At 37.6% G+C, this 13,299-nt stretch overlaps 8 protein-coding genes across 8 annotated transcripts; 4 read left to right on the top strand and 4 right to left on the bottom strand. All coding sequences in view use genetic code 12, as the record gives it.

Moving 5' to 3' along the window:
- Positions 1 to 275: 275 nt before the first annotated feature.
- On the bottom strand, positions 276 to 1,076 carry I9W82_002138 (serine/threonine protein kinase; the record flags this gene model as incomplete). Its single annotated transcript, XM_067690961.1, has 1 exon — positions 276 to 1,076. The coding sequence occupies one exon, from the start codon at positions 1,074 to 1,076 to the stop codon at positions 276 to 278; it is 801 nt and encodes a 266-aa protein (XP_067549374.1).
- A 611-nt stretch (positions 1,077 to 1,687) lies between these two features.
- On the top strand, positions 1,688 to 4,180 carry I9W82_002139 (glucose-induced degradation complex subunit; the record flags this gene model as incomplete). The annotated part of the gene is made up of 1 exon (XM_067690962.1): positions 1,688 to 4,180. The coding sequence occupies one exon, from the start codon at positions 1,688 to 1,690 to the stop codon at positions 4,178 to 4,180; it is 2,493 nt and encodes an 830-aa protein (XP_067549375.1).
- Positions 4,181 to 4,212: 32 nt separating this feature from the next.
- Positions 4,213 to 5,031, bottom strand: I9W82_002140 (uncharacterized protein; the record flags this gene model as incomplete). Its single annotated transcript, XM_067690964.1, has 1 exon — positions 4,213 to 5,031. One exon carries the CDS (start codon positions 5,029 to 5,031, stop codon positions 4,213 to 4,215), a length of 819 nt encoding a protein of 272 aa, XP_067549376.1.
- A 613-nt stretch (positions 5,032 to 5,644) lies between these two features.
- I9W82_002141 (MARVEL domain-containing protein) lies at positions 5,645 to 6,448 on the top strand (the record flags this gene model as incomplete). Its single annotated transcript, XM_067690965.1, has 1 exon — positions 5,645 to 6,448. The coding sequence occupies one exon, from the start codon at positions 5,645 to 5,647 to the stop codon at positions 6,446 to 6,448; it is 804 nt and encodes a 267-aa protein (XP_067549377.1).
- Positions 6,449 to 6,704: 256 nt separating this feature from the next.
- Positions 6,705 to 7,277, top strand: I9W82_002142 (DNA-directed RNA polymerase III subunit; the record flags this gene model as incomplete). Its single annotated transcript, XM_067690966.1, has 1 exon — positions 6,705 to 7,277. The coding sequence occupies one exon, from the start codon at positions 6,705 to 6,707 to the stop codon at positions 7,275 to 7,277; it is 573 nt and encodes a 190-aa protein (XP_067549378.1).
- A 34-nt stretch (positions 7,278 to 7,311) lies between these two features.
- Positions 7,312 to 9,844, bottom strand: I9W82_002143 (putative lipase; the record flags this gene model as incomplete). The annotated part of the gene is made up of 2 exons (XM_067690967.1): positions 7,312 to 9,506; positions 9,580 to 9,844. The coding sequence occupies 2 exons, from the start codon at positions 9,842 to 9,844 to the stop codon at positions 7,312 to 7,314; spliced, it is 2,460 nt and encodes an 819-aa protein (XP_067549379.1).
- A 640-nt stretch (positions 9,845 to 10,484) lies between these two features.
- On the top strand, positions 10,485 to 12,242 carry I9W82_002144 (anaphase promoting complex subunit 4; the record flags this gene model as incomplete). The annotated part of the gene is made up of 1 exon (XM_067690968.1): positions 10,485 to 12,242. One exon carries the CDS (start codon positions 10,485 to 10,487, stop codon positions 12,240 to 12,242), a length of 1,758 nt encoding a protein of 585 aa, XP_067549380.1.
- Positions 12,243 to 12,329: 87 nt separating this feature from the next.
- Positions 12,330 to 13,187, bottom strand: I9W82_002145 (uncharacterized protein; the record flags this gene model as incomplete). The annotated part of the gene is made up of 1 exon (XM_067690969.1): positions 12,330 to 13,187. One exon carries the CDS (start codon positions 13,185 to 13,187, stop codon positions 12,330 to 12,332), a length of 858 nt encoding a protein of 285 aa, XP_067549381.1.
- Positions 13,188 to 13,299: the final 112 nt, after the last annotated feature.

Genomic DNA, 13,299 nt, shown 5'->3' on the forward strand with positions numbered 1-13,299 from the left:
AATGGGATGAGAACATCGTGGTAGTGCTGACTGATTGGGACATGTAATTCTTCTTGGTGATTCTCTAGATTTCCATCAAGTGTGTACTTTGGGGAAAAAGAATCTGTTTTTTGGATTCAATTTTTGTAAGGGATTCGCATAATTGGGGAAGCGGTTTTAAAACAAATAGGAGCAAAAGCTTTGAAGGATGATGTAAAGCCACAGCGACGTCATTTTGGAGCCGTTTGGTCTTCACGGCTTCTACAAGTATACACACTATACATTTCAAAATTAATCTATCCCAACATACTTCTCTTTCTACCTCGAAGTCTCACCTCCTCTAGCCTCTTAATCGTTTCAGTACACTTACTTTTTCCAAACTTCTTGTACTCTTTCAAGTAATGAGCTGACTCATACCCTTCCAATAGCCACGCATTGTACTTGTGGGCGAATACTGAGTGTGTGCTTGTCACTGATCTTTCAAGGACGTATAAATCTACAGCCTTGTCTTCGGCCAACCCTGAGAACGACGAAAGCCCAAAATCAATTAGCGCAGGCTCCCATGACTCCTCCAGGCCTGTCAATATTAAATTGGATGTAGTCAAGTCGCCGTGAATCATGTCCGCAAGATGTAATCTACCAATCAATTGACCAACTTTGTAACAAACTTCCTTTACTTTATCATTTATACAAGCAGCTTCGTCACCCTCTTTTTCAAGGTACCAAAGCCAGTTTTTCACAGAGCTTACATTACCATTCGGTAATTCAATACCCAAATTTTCCATCCAAATAATCCCATTAGTCAAATCACATGAAATTAAAGCCGGACAGGAAATGCCCAACTTAGTCAACTTGTACATAAATTTGGCTTCACCAGCTGTTCTCGTTTTTGTAATTTGAGCATCAATTTTGGGATGTCTATAAGGTTTTGGAGGTCTATATTTTATTATGAATTGGCTTTGGTTTTTCAAATATGGATGCGATGAATAGGGATGAATTTTAGTTTGAAACACAAGCGCTTCTGCACCTTGCGAGATTACCTTGAGATCTATGTTAGGTATGAGCTGCAGAACTCGCTTTAGGTGCTTTTCACTCATAATTTGGAGTATTGATTTGAGATGTGTCCGACGTCAGTTCAACGTTGAAAGGAAATTTTGAGTGTCGCCGTGTCGTACAGTCAACTCACTTGTCCTAAGTGCACGACTCCGAAGTGTGACTTTCAAGTGCAAAGTTAAACACACACGGTAAAATCAATAAATAGCAATACCTCTGAATGATCACAAGTGTATACTCAGTCTAAACGTAACAAACCGACAGACTTAAGATGAATAGTTATGTGAATAAGCGAATACAACGTTGTAAATGTAGCTTTTCACAGTGATCGCGACTCACTGCTCAATACCAGCAATACGTTGTAAATCAATATGAAACAATATAAAGTCAATATATTAGATAATTCTCTATAAACTGATATAACTCAAGAAGAGGGAATAAGTCCCATATTTATAGTATTCTAGTATTCATCTTAAGTGAATTGAGCACTTTTCATGGTAAAAGCTTAAAAAGTCGTGCCATGTCCAAAATGTATAAAATATGTTTTCTTAGTAAAACGTCACTAATATAGGTGACTGTCCGACACGCCGCACGCTTTCAATTTCTCTCGTTTTCCTTTCGGACTCCAAAAGTACAACAACACACAATATAAGCAATGCCACTACCATCAGTCATGTACATTATACCTCCGTATTTACTCGGTACCCATGAAGGGAGCCAGTTAAGAAAAAAGCTAGCCCGTGCGAATGAGTTGTTGAGCGTTGAAAACGTAATAACGACAAACTCCCCATACTTTTCCAAGATTCCTGTGGAGACCGATACGGGGAATGAGGATGAAAAAGACTTTACATTTTCCAGTGACCCCATACTCAATGCAATAATAAGGGAGAAGATGATATACAAATTAGCCATAATTGGAGTGTTGGGAAATAATCCCATGGAGTTTAATTCACACGATGATAAGTACATACAGGAAATGTTCAACATATTCAAATCCAGATTACTTGAAGGTGGTGAAGAAGACGAAGAAATCGAGGACGCGAGCCGCGAAAAGGCGAAAGACAGTAAAGGTCCATCTTCAGTATTCAGCTCTGCAACCGTCGGCGAAGTGGATCTCAAATGTTTTCACAATGACAATATTTCAGAAGAGTATCAGGCATATTATCGATTGTCATTAAAGGAACTTCTAAAGTTAGCAGCTGCCTATCCGAAATCCAGATCGGGTCATTCACCTAGTCTACTTAGGCTCGATAAGGATACTTTCTTTCCTTACCCTCTTCCAATGTCATGGACTCCCTTAATTCATTCAAAATATTTACCATTCTTGAGAGAAAGATATCATTTTGATATAAGTTCTGATGATGGGTATTCAAAAATCAGTATGAAGTCTGCGAATTCTGTCACACCTGCTGAAGATTCCGATTTGGAAAAGCCACGCTTCTATAATTTGATTACTGACCAACCAATCAACTCGTCGTTTGGGATGTTTTACTATGAGTTAGAAATAGAACAATTGGCCACGCAAGCTACAAATTTCAAGACCTTGATATCCATGAATGACCCGTCAGTGAGTTCAAATTCAACATTGGAGGTACTCGCAGGGTTTACAAAGCGATTCGTCACTTATGATGCTATGAAGTCCCCCTCCAATTCAACTAATCAACAATGCACAATAGATTTGGAAAAAATCAAACATGATATTAACCACAATGATTCATTGGAAGGGTTTTCCAGTGCTGATTTAAACCTATTTCTCAACACGAAACCAGGTGTGTTTAAAGGCAGTTACGCTGTCAATTTTGCCGACTCAAACTTTTATAACTCCATAAAAGGGGCAGAATCATTGGGAAGGGCTCTGATTTCGAGTATGAACAGACGACTTAGTGCGATTGGAAGAGCTCAACAGCAAGAGCTTGATTCAGGAAAGATTGATATTGGAATACCATTCAAAACAAGAATGGTGGAGGACATGCCATCTCGGAGAGTATACAAAACAGATGTGGTTGGTTGTGGTGTCAATTTTGTGAACAAAACTATATTTATTACATTGAATGGTGTGTTGGCTAAAGTCATTGCAGAAAAAGATATAGTATCAAACCAAGGAGCTTCAAATGATTTATTCGAGGTCAGTAAAGATGGTGACGCCAACATAGAATTATATCCAATTCTAGGTTTCAAGTTGAACGAAGTAGAAAAGGTTGGTGAAAATGATGAAGAGAGTACTGCTAAAATCACTACGAATTTAGGGTTTAAAGAGTTCAAATTTGATATTAGAAGTTACATGAACCATTTCAAGCAAAAAAATCAAGAAGCAATTTACATGTCGTTGCTTGAGAAGATCCGACTGAGTGATATCGAACTGAATATATCCCTCAGTGAGACTCAAATCTCTTTACTACATGTCAATGAGGACTCTCAAATTTTAAACAAGTTGATAAAAGGGTATCTTGTTCATCAAGGATATATCAAGACATTCAATGCGCTTAATTCAGACTTGGGTAAACTTAATACCAACAATGATAAGGGAGAAAAAGAGAATGCTCGTATTTTAACCTCAAGTCATGCAAATAATAGACAACACATAAAGAGTCTTTTGCAAGGTAATCAATTTGAAGAAGTTTTAAAATTTCTTGACGAAAACTATCATCATGATTTTTTTGAATCAAGTTTTGGTATTGATACCATTTTTAACATCAAGTGGCTTGATTATTTTATGAATGTGAAGGTGTATTTGGACAGAAGATTAAAATTACATGACAACTTTGAATTTGAATTTGAAGAGAGTGAACTGGAGATGTTGGATAAACTAATAGCAATGAGAAATTTATTATTGGAACAGTATAATCTGGAAGCGATGCAAAATAAAGTCAATAAGGTTTCACCTTTACTTCTAGTTCGTCTGAAAGAAGATCTTAACAAACTACCCAAGGCAAAGAAGTTACTAGAAAACCATGGGATACATTTTAGTAAAGTGTTGGCTTCAATTAATATGGTGATTTTGAAAAGTGCTGGATTCAAAAAAACTTCGAATCTTGAAAGAATTTTTAATCAAGTTGAAAACAATGTCACTTCTTTGATCCAGCACGATCGTGATGACAAGTTCAAGCTACTAAATTTGGACGCGGATTATATGGGACAATATGATTAACTGTATAGTTGTAAAACTAAATTTAAACTGCTTCATGTAGATCTCTTTTTCTTTTTTGGTGGTTCCACTTCCTCGTTGTCATGAAATGCTTCCCAGTCTTCCTTATCAAAAGGAGACTTGATATTAATCAATTTATCGCCACGATACATACTATAGTACTTTATGGCCCACCCACCGCGTTCCAACTCCGTGAATGTACCTTCGTTATAATCCTTTAGTAACCTAAAGTACACCGGTAATAACTCTTCCACGTATTCCTTAACGCTGTATTTGATCTTCTCGCCAGGCTTGCTTGGATCTAGAACAAAGTACATAAAGCTTTCGTCGCTGAAAAATGGTGGTGCGAACGCAGGTTGAATCTTGTATAAGCAATTCATTATTAGACTACTTGTTGCGGGACCAACTCCTTTCAAATTACACAATTCCTTCATTGCTTGCCTTATAAGTTTCTTGTAGTCAGCTAGATCCTCATTGGTAGCATGAGACCAGAAGTCAGACGGCAACTTTTTGAAATAGTCCAACATGATCTTAAACCCCGCCTTTGTTACTTCCTTTACAGTCTCCTCGGTATTTGATCGGATAAGTTTTGGCAAAGAAGGTCGAAAAGTACCAATATTCAACTTCCAGTCCATTAAATTGATAAGTTCATGCTTGGTGATGTATGTTGTATCCTTATTGGAGCTGGTATAACGGGTAGCAACTGTGGAAAGTAATTCTTCATCTTTCCATTGGTTCAATTGGTTGAATGTTTTGCTATCTTTGTCAAACTTTTTGCTCGTTTGATCGGATAGCTCTTGTATAATGGGTTTAAATAGCTCTTTGTTGGCTCTTGTTATATACTTTAAACTCATGGGATTTTAAGCAGATGGTTATGTTGAGTGTTGATTTTCGCGACAGAGTTTTTGAATATTCGCGTCTTTAAAATCGGAAAGCGACTCGCTGGCTGCAAAGTTGCATGAAGCCCCGTGACTTTAAAATATTTGAGAAGTAGTTGTTATAACTCTTGACCAAGCAGTGGTGAATGCATTAGCAGATACTTCCATTGACAAATTATTTGCCAAGAGGATAGGAGCATTTCACCAAGCTTGTGAGGAGTAGGAGAGATCATAAATCAAGGTCGAAATACAGTATGTATAACTTTTCTTTCCATTCAAAGGCTGTCTTAAGTAGGTATCCTTTTGAACATTCTATTATATTAATCCTTAACATCCTTCTAGTGTTGGGTAAACTTTTTTTGTGCTCTTCTTTTATATGTATGGAAATTTTTACAACCAGTTTTACAACCAAATTCCCACCTTCGAATATTTTTACCACCAAAATATCTATTTAACCACCACTTTGCCCTTACATCAAGTTCACCAGTTCAGTGATAAGGTTCTAGGTTATCCCCATCAAGACAAACTTTCTTTCACTTGTTAATCAATTGATTTTACTTTCAACACCTATCTCTTATTCAGTATCAGCATGGCACAACCCAGAAGAAACACCAGTATTTTTTTACGTGCGGTTGAATTCCTTGCCACAGTTGCTATCGTGGGTCTCAGTGGGAGTGTCTTGGCCAAGGTTGGCCACAATATCCCAAGAGTTTCATTTACTACCACCGTGGCTGCCATTGATCTCCTCTACTTGGGCTACGTGGGTCTTTTCGTTCCTGTTGCATTGAATAATACAACCCCGTCATTTATCATTTTGGGTGCTCAATCAGCTGTTTGGATACTTTACCTCGGATCTTGGGCCGCTATTGCTGCAAATTTTCCTACTGATTGCAGTACTAACTCATGGGAGAACAGTTCAAGAGCTACCTGCCGTTCTTATCAAGCTTTACTTCCATTTACATTGTTCAATTGGCTTTTGTATGGTGTTGAAGGTACTTTGTTCCTCAGTTATAGTTATGTTAATGAGGTGGTTAATCACGGCTTAGGACACACTTTTAGACCAAGTCCATTTTATTGGGGCTCCATTTTCGCACTTGATCTTGATCTTGTTCGCCAGTGTTGTGGAATCTTGCTTTTCAGACGCTCGGCTGAAAGAGAAAGAAAGCCACGAGGTGACAATGAGGGTAGAGTTGGAAATAGAGATAACGAGATTGCTCCAGCTGATGAAAATATTTTGGCAGAGGAAGAAGCAAAAGTTGCTTCAGAGGATCCAGTTCCAACCGGTCATGCTTTAAATGATCATGTTCGTGGTACCAGACCAATTTCGGAACGTAGATCTATTCAAGGAAACAGAACTTCGACAGGTGAGCCGGTGGTCGGAGGTCAAGTTTGAGTGAGAAAGAGCTTCATTTTATGCTATGATTATTTTTTTTATTCCGACTATTGCTTTGACAGCATTGCTAGAGCTTATATTTTTGTAGATTATCCAGCATATGTATTCCAAATGAAGCGTGTTTTTGTTGTTCGTTAAACCCCTTAAGAAATCTTTTGCGTCGCACTCAGCTTTTGAGTAATCTTTGATTCATCGCAGAAATTTTTCCGTCAATCGCATCACCAGCCAAACCTGTTACCAATCACTACATTGAACAATGCAAATAATCAAAGAACGCGATTCATTTTTATCAAACTTTGAGGTATATGATCACCTAAAGCACATAAAAGAAAAGTACAACTGGACAATCTCTCCCGAAGAAGAGCTTGCATTGCAACAAGAACAACAACAGCAACCACAAGACAATCACCATAAAAAACAACACCACAAACAAAAGAATAGGTTCACTGCGTGTGGCATTGATTTGGAAGTTGTAACGCGAGATGTACTTCTATTTATGGAAAAGAATGCTGAGATAACTCAAGTTGATGTTGATAGTTTTAAACAACTCATGTCGTTCTTGAACCAATTTGAATTGATGAAGGTTGAGAAATTGCAGATTGTCAATTGTCTACCTCGGTCTTTGGTTGTGTTGTATTTGTTAGTTGAGGAGTGTGAGGAGAGGTTCAGTATGGAAGTGTGCGAAGAGATTGTAGGGAAGATCAACGAGTTGTTCCCCTTAGAAGAAGGGGAAGAGGAAGAGGAAGGGGAAGGGGAAGACGGCGGAGAACAAGATGGCGAAGATGGAGAAATAGATCACCAAGAAGATGAAAATATGAAGGAGGAGTAGTACCACTTCTATGACGATTTATTTTATATAAGATCTATAAGAAGTTGTTCATAACACCTGTTTTGGAGAGACTCAAGTCACCCGACTCGTCAATTTCACCTTGAGCAGTATCGATGTTGTGGCCTTGACTGTTGCCGTTTTTACTATTTATAGGCACTTCTCTTGATGGTGAGACTAATGCTGCAGGTAATGGAATCTGTCCAATTAATGGAATGGTAGGTCTTTTGCCGCTCAATATGGAATCACTGAAATCTCCAACAAAATGTGTCACTTCCCCCAATAATCCGGCAACTCCTAAAGCAAAAATGCTTTCAGCGTTATCCTTAGAGTTAATCCATGCAGAACTTGCAGAATTTTCTTCCTCTATTGGTGTAGTTTCATCAATTTCATGATTTTGTTGTGAAATCACATCTCTATTAACCAAACTCGTCAAATCTTGCTCGTCGTCGAGTGAATCATGGCTTGTGAGCTCGCCTGTTGAGGAATGTTGCATGACTGATGTCACTGTCTTGTTGTAAATTTTATCGGGGCTGAAATGGTTCTCCACGATATGCTTAATCACAGGCCATCCATATGCATTGGCAAATCTTCTTCGTACAATGATGTTGTTATGTGCATCCGGTTTGAGCTTAACAACAACTTTTCGCCAACTCATGTTCTTGTGATACTCGCGAGCAATTTGTTCTTCAAGCTCCTCGTAGTTGTAGTCAAGTTTGTTTAGAAGTCTCTTTGTCATCGATGAGCTTCCATTGATAGTTTCGTTGTCAGTTGACACAAATTGTTCACCATTCTTTAACGTCGTAGGTAAATCCTTTTCATAATATACTTTGTCATGGATGATGACATTTTCTCGACTTGTAGGATCGGTAATGTATTTCATAGATGGGAGGGGAGGTAAGAATAAAGCTGATGCACTATCTAGGAAAGTCAGGTTGGGGATACCAGAAGCTTCACGTTTCTCATCGCCACCTTCATTATCTTCATCTCCATCTGTTGTTGTAGTTTGGAAATTGCGATACTGCTCACCATCACCTTTTTGCTTCTGTGGCATGAAAAAGGACATGAGTGTTTGCATGGGCAGAAATGGATTACTATCTTGTACTGACTTGGGGGCCTTTCCTGAAACCTTTCCATTATCCTTTGGCGACACACTATCGACAATATCTTTACTGTCTGTCAATGCAGAATCAGTTGAATTAATTAATGGAACTAGTCCTTTGTAATCAAGGTACAACAAAGAAGAAGTTCTTAACGGCACAATTCCATCATTTAATGCATTGGCATATACCGTCCTTCTCTTGAACTGCTTCAACGTCTTGTGCGCCAACCCAGAAGGTAATAACAACAACAATGGCTTTGAATTTTTTTCTAGATATTTTAAACCTAGTTCTTGCCCTGTTTTACCTACAACTCCTGCTGATAGTGCAACCCTGACATATAAAGGATTTTCATTTGCTACTCCTAATAATGGCGAAGCAATTGCAATAAAGTTTATCGGCTTGATGGTTTCAAAAAACCAAGGGAAATTCAGTCGAAGATATGCAATAGCAAATGTTTGAACACATCCACCTAAAGAATGACCAATAAATGAAATCTTTGTCACTTGTCCATTATTTAACATTTCGTTTTCAGTAACAAGTTCAACAATGTATTCTGCCACTCTACTGCCCAAATATTTGATCCCACGTTCAGTTTTACCTGCATTATCAAAAAACCCTTTGACAACCGTCTCCTCTCCACAAGTGTATTTAGTCTTTTCCGCCATTTTGTCAATTTGCTCTTTTAAATACAACATATCAGCACTAGTATTTGAATGTAGGCCATGGGTCACTATAACCAAATGCTTTGGCTTACCCTGTTGAAGCACAGGAAGGTTCCATAAATCTTTGGTGTCCCATTCAGTAACATTCAACAACGGATGAAACGTACCCACTTTATCCGCATTAAGAACATGTCTATCTGTATGGGAAGCCTCATGAAGCACTTGTTTTGAAGTACCAACCATAATCTCAAAATCAATCATTATTTTTGTATTGAATATAATTTGGGACACAACGTCAACAACCCAAGAGTAATCCTTCTTTAAAGTATGACATGACAATTGCACGTAAAACGACTGGCCAGGTAGTAGTTGAGGTTCAAAAACAGGTTGATCTGCAGTAACAAAATACTTTACATTAGGGTCATAATCCAGCTGACGACAATCAACATATAAAATATAAGGTCCAGCTTAGCAAGGGGTAAAATTGTTAGTACAAGTATTCCAAAGGCAACTTTTCCTCAACTTTCTTTAAAAACATACCTAAATATATTGCCCTCTTTGATACTGGTTCTAGATTTTTAACTTTTACCCATAAAGTTGGCGGTATTACTACTTCATCTCCTTCCGCATGTGGAGTAAAGTGTATTTTGAATCGTTCAGTGTCACCAAGTTTTAATGATCTAATCTGTCGATAAAGTATTTTATGTTCCATATTATCAAGTTGGTCCTGAGTCATGGCTACAGGTGTATTTCGTAATTCGGAAGTGGAGGGTAGTTGTGAAGAAGACGATATACTATTTGGCATTTGTAGGTAGAGTTGTGTGGGTATTCTTCTTAGTAAATTGTGGTATTCGGAGTTTTAGTTGAAGAATGGTATTGGTATACTATAATTAAAGGTTAAGTAAGAAAATATGAATGTGATAATTTTAAAACTTTCTTCTCTCACTGTTTATCACTCTATGTTTTTGTTTTTGTTTTTTCTACTGCTCTTTCTTTCTTTCTCTTCTGTTGCTGCTATTGCTGTTTTTATAGTATACAAGATGACATAGGAATAGATTAAAAAGAGATAGAGTTAACTGCACTGAATAGAACAAGTCAAAAGGGTTTACTCTCTCCGAGATCAACTGTACCGACAATTAACAAAGTGTTACCCAACCACACAAAGCAGGTTTCCAATGACCATATCTTTACATATACATAATGCGTAGACAAGATGCTCGTGCTAGGTAGAGTAGTGTCCATTGGGTTCCTTAGTATCGGTATAGGAGTGTACATCCAATCATGCTGTGTTTTGGTACAGTAGTGTATAGCTACTCTTTAATCAGCGTGGCTCATTAGTCTTTAGAAGAATAGTTGTAAACAAACATCAATTGAGACGCGTCTTAAAAGAATGATCTGACACACCACACCACCTTTCTTATATTCAACAGCGCAAGTCTCTTACAATGCCTTCAAAATCCATTCTGATATTTAGTGCAGGATTCAAGTACATCCATGTTGATCCAGAGGCTCGCTTATCTGACGAAGATGGTGAAGTTTCTGTTGTACATATTGGAGAATTTCCAATGAAAAGTGAGCCTGCTTCAAAACTATCTTGGTGTCCCAAAATGAACTTGTTACTTATGACCAGAGATAAAAACACTATCCACTGCTTTCGTATTCGTGGTGAAGAAATTTATTCAGTCGACAATGGTTCAGAAATCTTAGGTATAACTTGTCATGAAAAGAACTTTTGCTTATCAGGGGCAGACAAAACTGTTAGGATATACGATTCGAGTGATGGTAAACTAATAAAAAAATTAGATCACGACTTTAGTGATATCAAATACATCCACTGGTCAAATACCATATACAGGTTGAAAAATAAAGTTCTTAAAAGCTTACCAACCATTTACGATGATATTTCGTACAACTTGGATTATTTGGTGACCAATGACGAAGAATCAATCACCTTCACTTTTAACAAAGTTTTAAATATCAACATTGTTACAAAATATCAAATTAGGCTGCAAGTTCTGTCGGCCTTGTTTGAGCAAGAGTACCTTGACGAATGCAACCAATTGATAGGTATTGAGATTCCCACCGAATCGAGACGAGCTTATGCAGACCTGATGATCCTTTTATGCCAAATTGTTGAATACTTGGAAAAATCAAAAACGACGTTGAGTGCTATTGAAAAAGAACTCAAATCATTTTATGTTGCAATCAATAGATACTTGTCAAATTTGAAAGGGGAGGTAAGTGGTGATTTACTACAAGGTTTGAGTGATATGTTGCTCACGGGCAACATACCAGATGAAACTAAAGACTTTTGGGTCAATCAGTTTGCGGAACGTGGATTCAAAAAGATGAGCAAATTATGTGAGACTATTTTTGAAGAATCGCGTAAAACTATTTTCCAGTATTTGATAGCTCCAATGGAGAGAGTTATTGCATTGTTGGATGAATTAAATGGGGTCACAAAGTGGAAAAATGCAATGGAACTCGATGTGAAGGATATCACCAAGCTTACAAAACAGTGTCAAGCTGAATTGAAAACTTATAACCAGTTTATGTGGGATTTGAAGGAAGAGAAGGAGCATTATGATGAATTTTTCAATTGGTGGAAGACAATTGTTGATAAATTCGCAGACAAAGAGGCAAGTAATTCATTTTCTACTTCGAGTTTGTTGGAATTCATCCATTCAAACTTGTTACAATCTAAGGTGTTACAATACATTCCTAGTGACTACGATACAATAAAGTATGCGGGTAACGGTAAATTTTTGAATGAGTCTCATCAAGAAATATCAAACCAATTTCAAGTCCTCCTAGATCAAATGGATGAATATCATCAATCCAATGTTGAAATATACGTCATTACAGATATCTACCATCCATATTCTGCCAGGGATATGCGTGGTTCGCTTTGGGGACTCCAAAATGTGGAAGCACATATTGACTATTGGAGCAGCAGGAAAATGGCGGTTTGGAAAATTAACGACGAAGTGATTGATACTGTGACCAATACGAAAGAATTCGAATTTAGAGAGAAGGATTTGGTTGCATTGACAAAAGATAAGCTTTACGTTCTCGATCACGCCCACACTATACCAGTTGCTTTGCCTGAGCTTCCTTTTGAGCCAGAGCATTTGGCTGTCAATTCCAGATTCGTGTGGATAACGGATAAAGACAATGTGCATTATGCAGTATTGAAATTGTGATTCAAGTCACAACTGATTTTGATAGTTGATTGCGATTTACTGTATACGACTACAGTGAAGACATACAGGTTTTTGAGTCGATTATCTTTATACTTGATTTATCTTGTAGCTTTCATTTTCGAGGTAATATTGCTGTCGTAAATAACTTTGAAGTATCTCTTGTAACTGCTCTTCACTCAATAATTTCTCCTTAATGATCAACTTTTTAACCTGATAACTGGTTGATTTCTGACTACGTTTTCTTTGAAGATGACGAAAGAAACAAGGGTTGATCTTGTCCCTCGATCTCATCAATTTTTCCAATTGGCTCTTCAGGATCGGTTGAAAAGTTTCCAAAATATGCTTGACATGACTAACTTTTTTTCTTAGTAAAGAGTCAATACCAACTGGATGTTCTGGGGTGCCCAACTTTGAAGGATAGTAAAATACTTCAAATGGATGTTTTGTGATTTCAAATACTCTCTGCGACATGGTAAATGAATAAGCTTTCTGTACCTCTTTGACAACATTGCGTACCGGATTAACTTGATCGGAATAGTTCTTAAGCAAAGGAATTTGATGCTGAGAGTCGTTGCTCAAATTTAGTGATTGTGTAACTGAGAATGGCTTGGCCATCTTGTTGTAGTACGTGCTTAGGGTATTTTTATTATTTGTTAATGTGTCAATGAGATGCACCGTAGGCCAATGGCCCTTTACTTTCATATATGGAATATTAATGAATTCATTGTACCATTGAGGCTTGTTCACTTTGTATATAGCATCAAGTAACTCATGCACCATTTTATAATTCTCTTGCTCCAATATTTGGTGAAATAGCAGTTCAAACCTTTTGCTTTTCCCAAGTTGATAACTCTGTTTTAGCACCTTGGAGCCATCGATGATGATACCCTTTGGTAGAGGAAGTCTTCGTAGTTGTCTCTGTAGTAGCTTATACGACTGTGCCATCTCTCATTCAAAAGCTGGAACGTGGTAGCATTTCCTTTGGATCGAAACTATTTTTTTCACCGCTTACAATTGAACCACCAAACAAACACGTCCTTCTAACAAAGAATCACTT

Source organism: Candida metapsilosis (genome assembly GCF_017655625.1).
Source record: "Candida metapsilosis strain BP57 chromosome Unknown scaffold2, whole genome shotgun sequence".
Taxonomy (NCBI): Eukaryota; Fungi; Ascomycota; class Pichiomycetes; order Serinales; family Debaryomycetaceae; genus Lodderomyces; species Lodderomyces metapsilosis.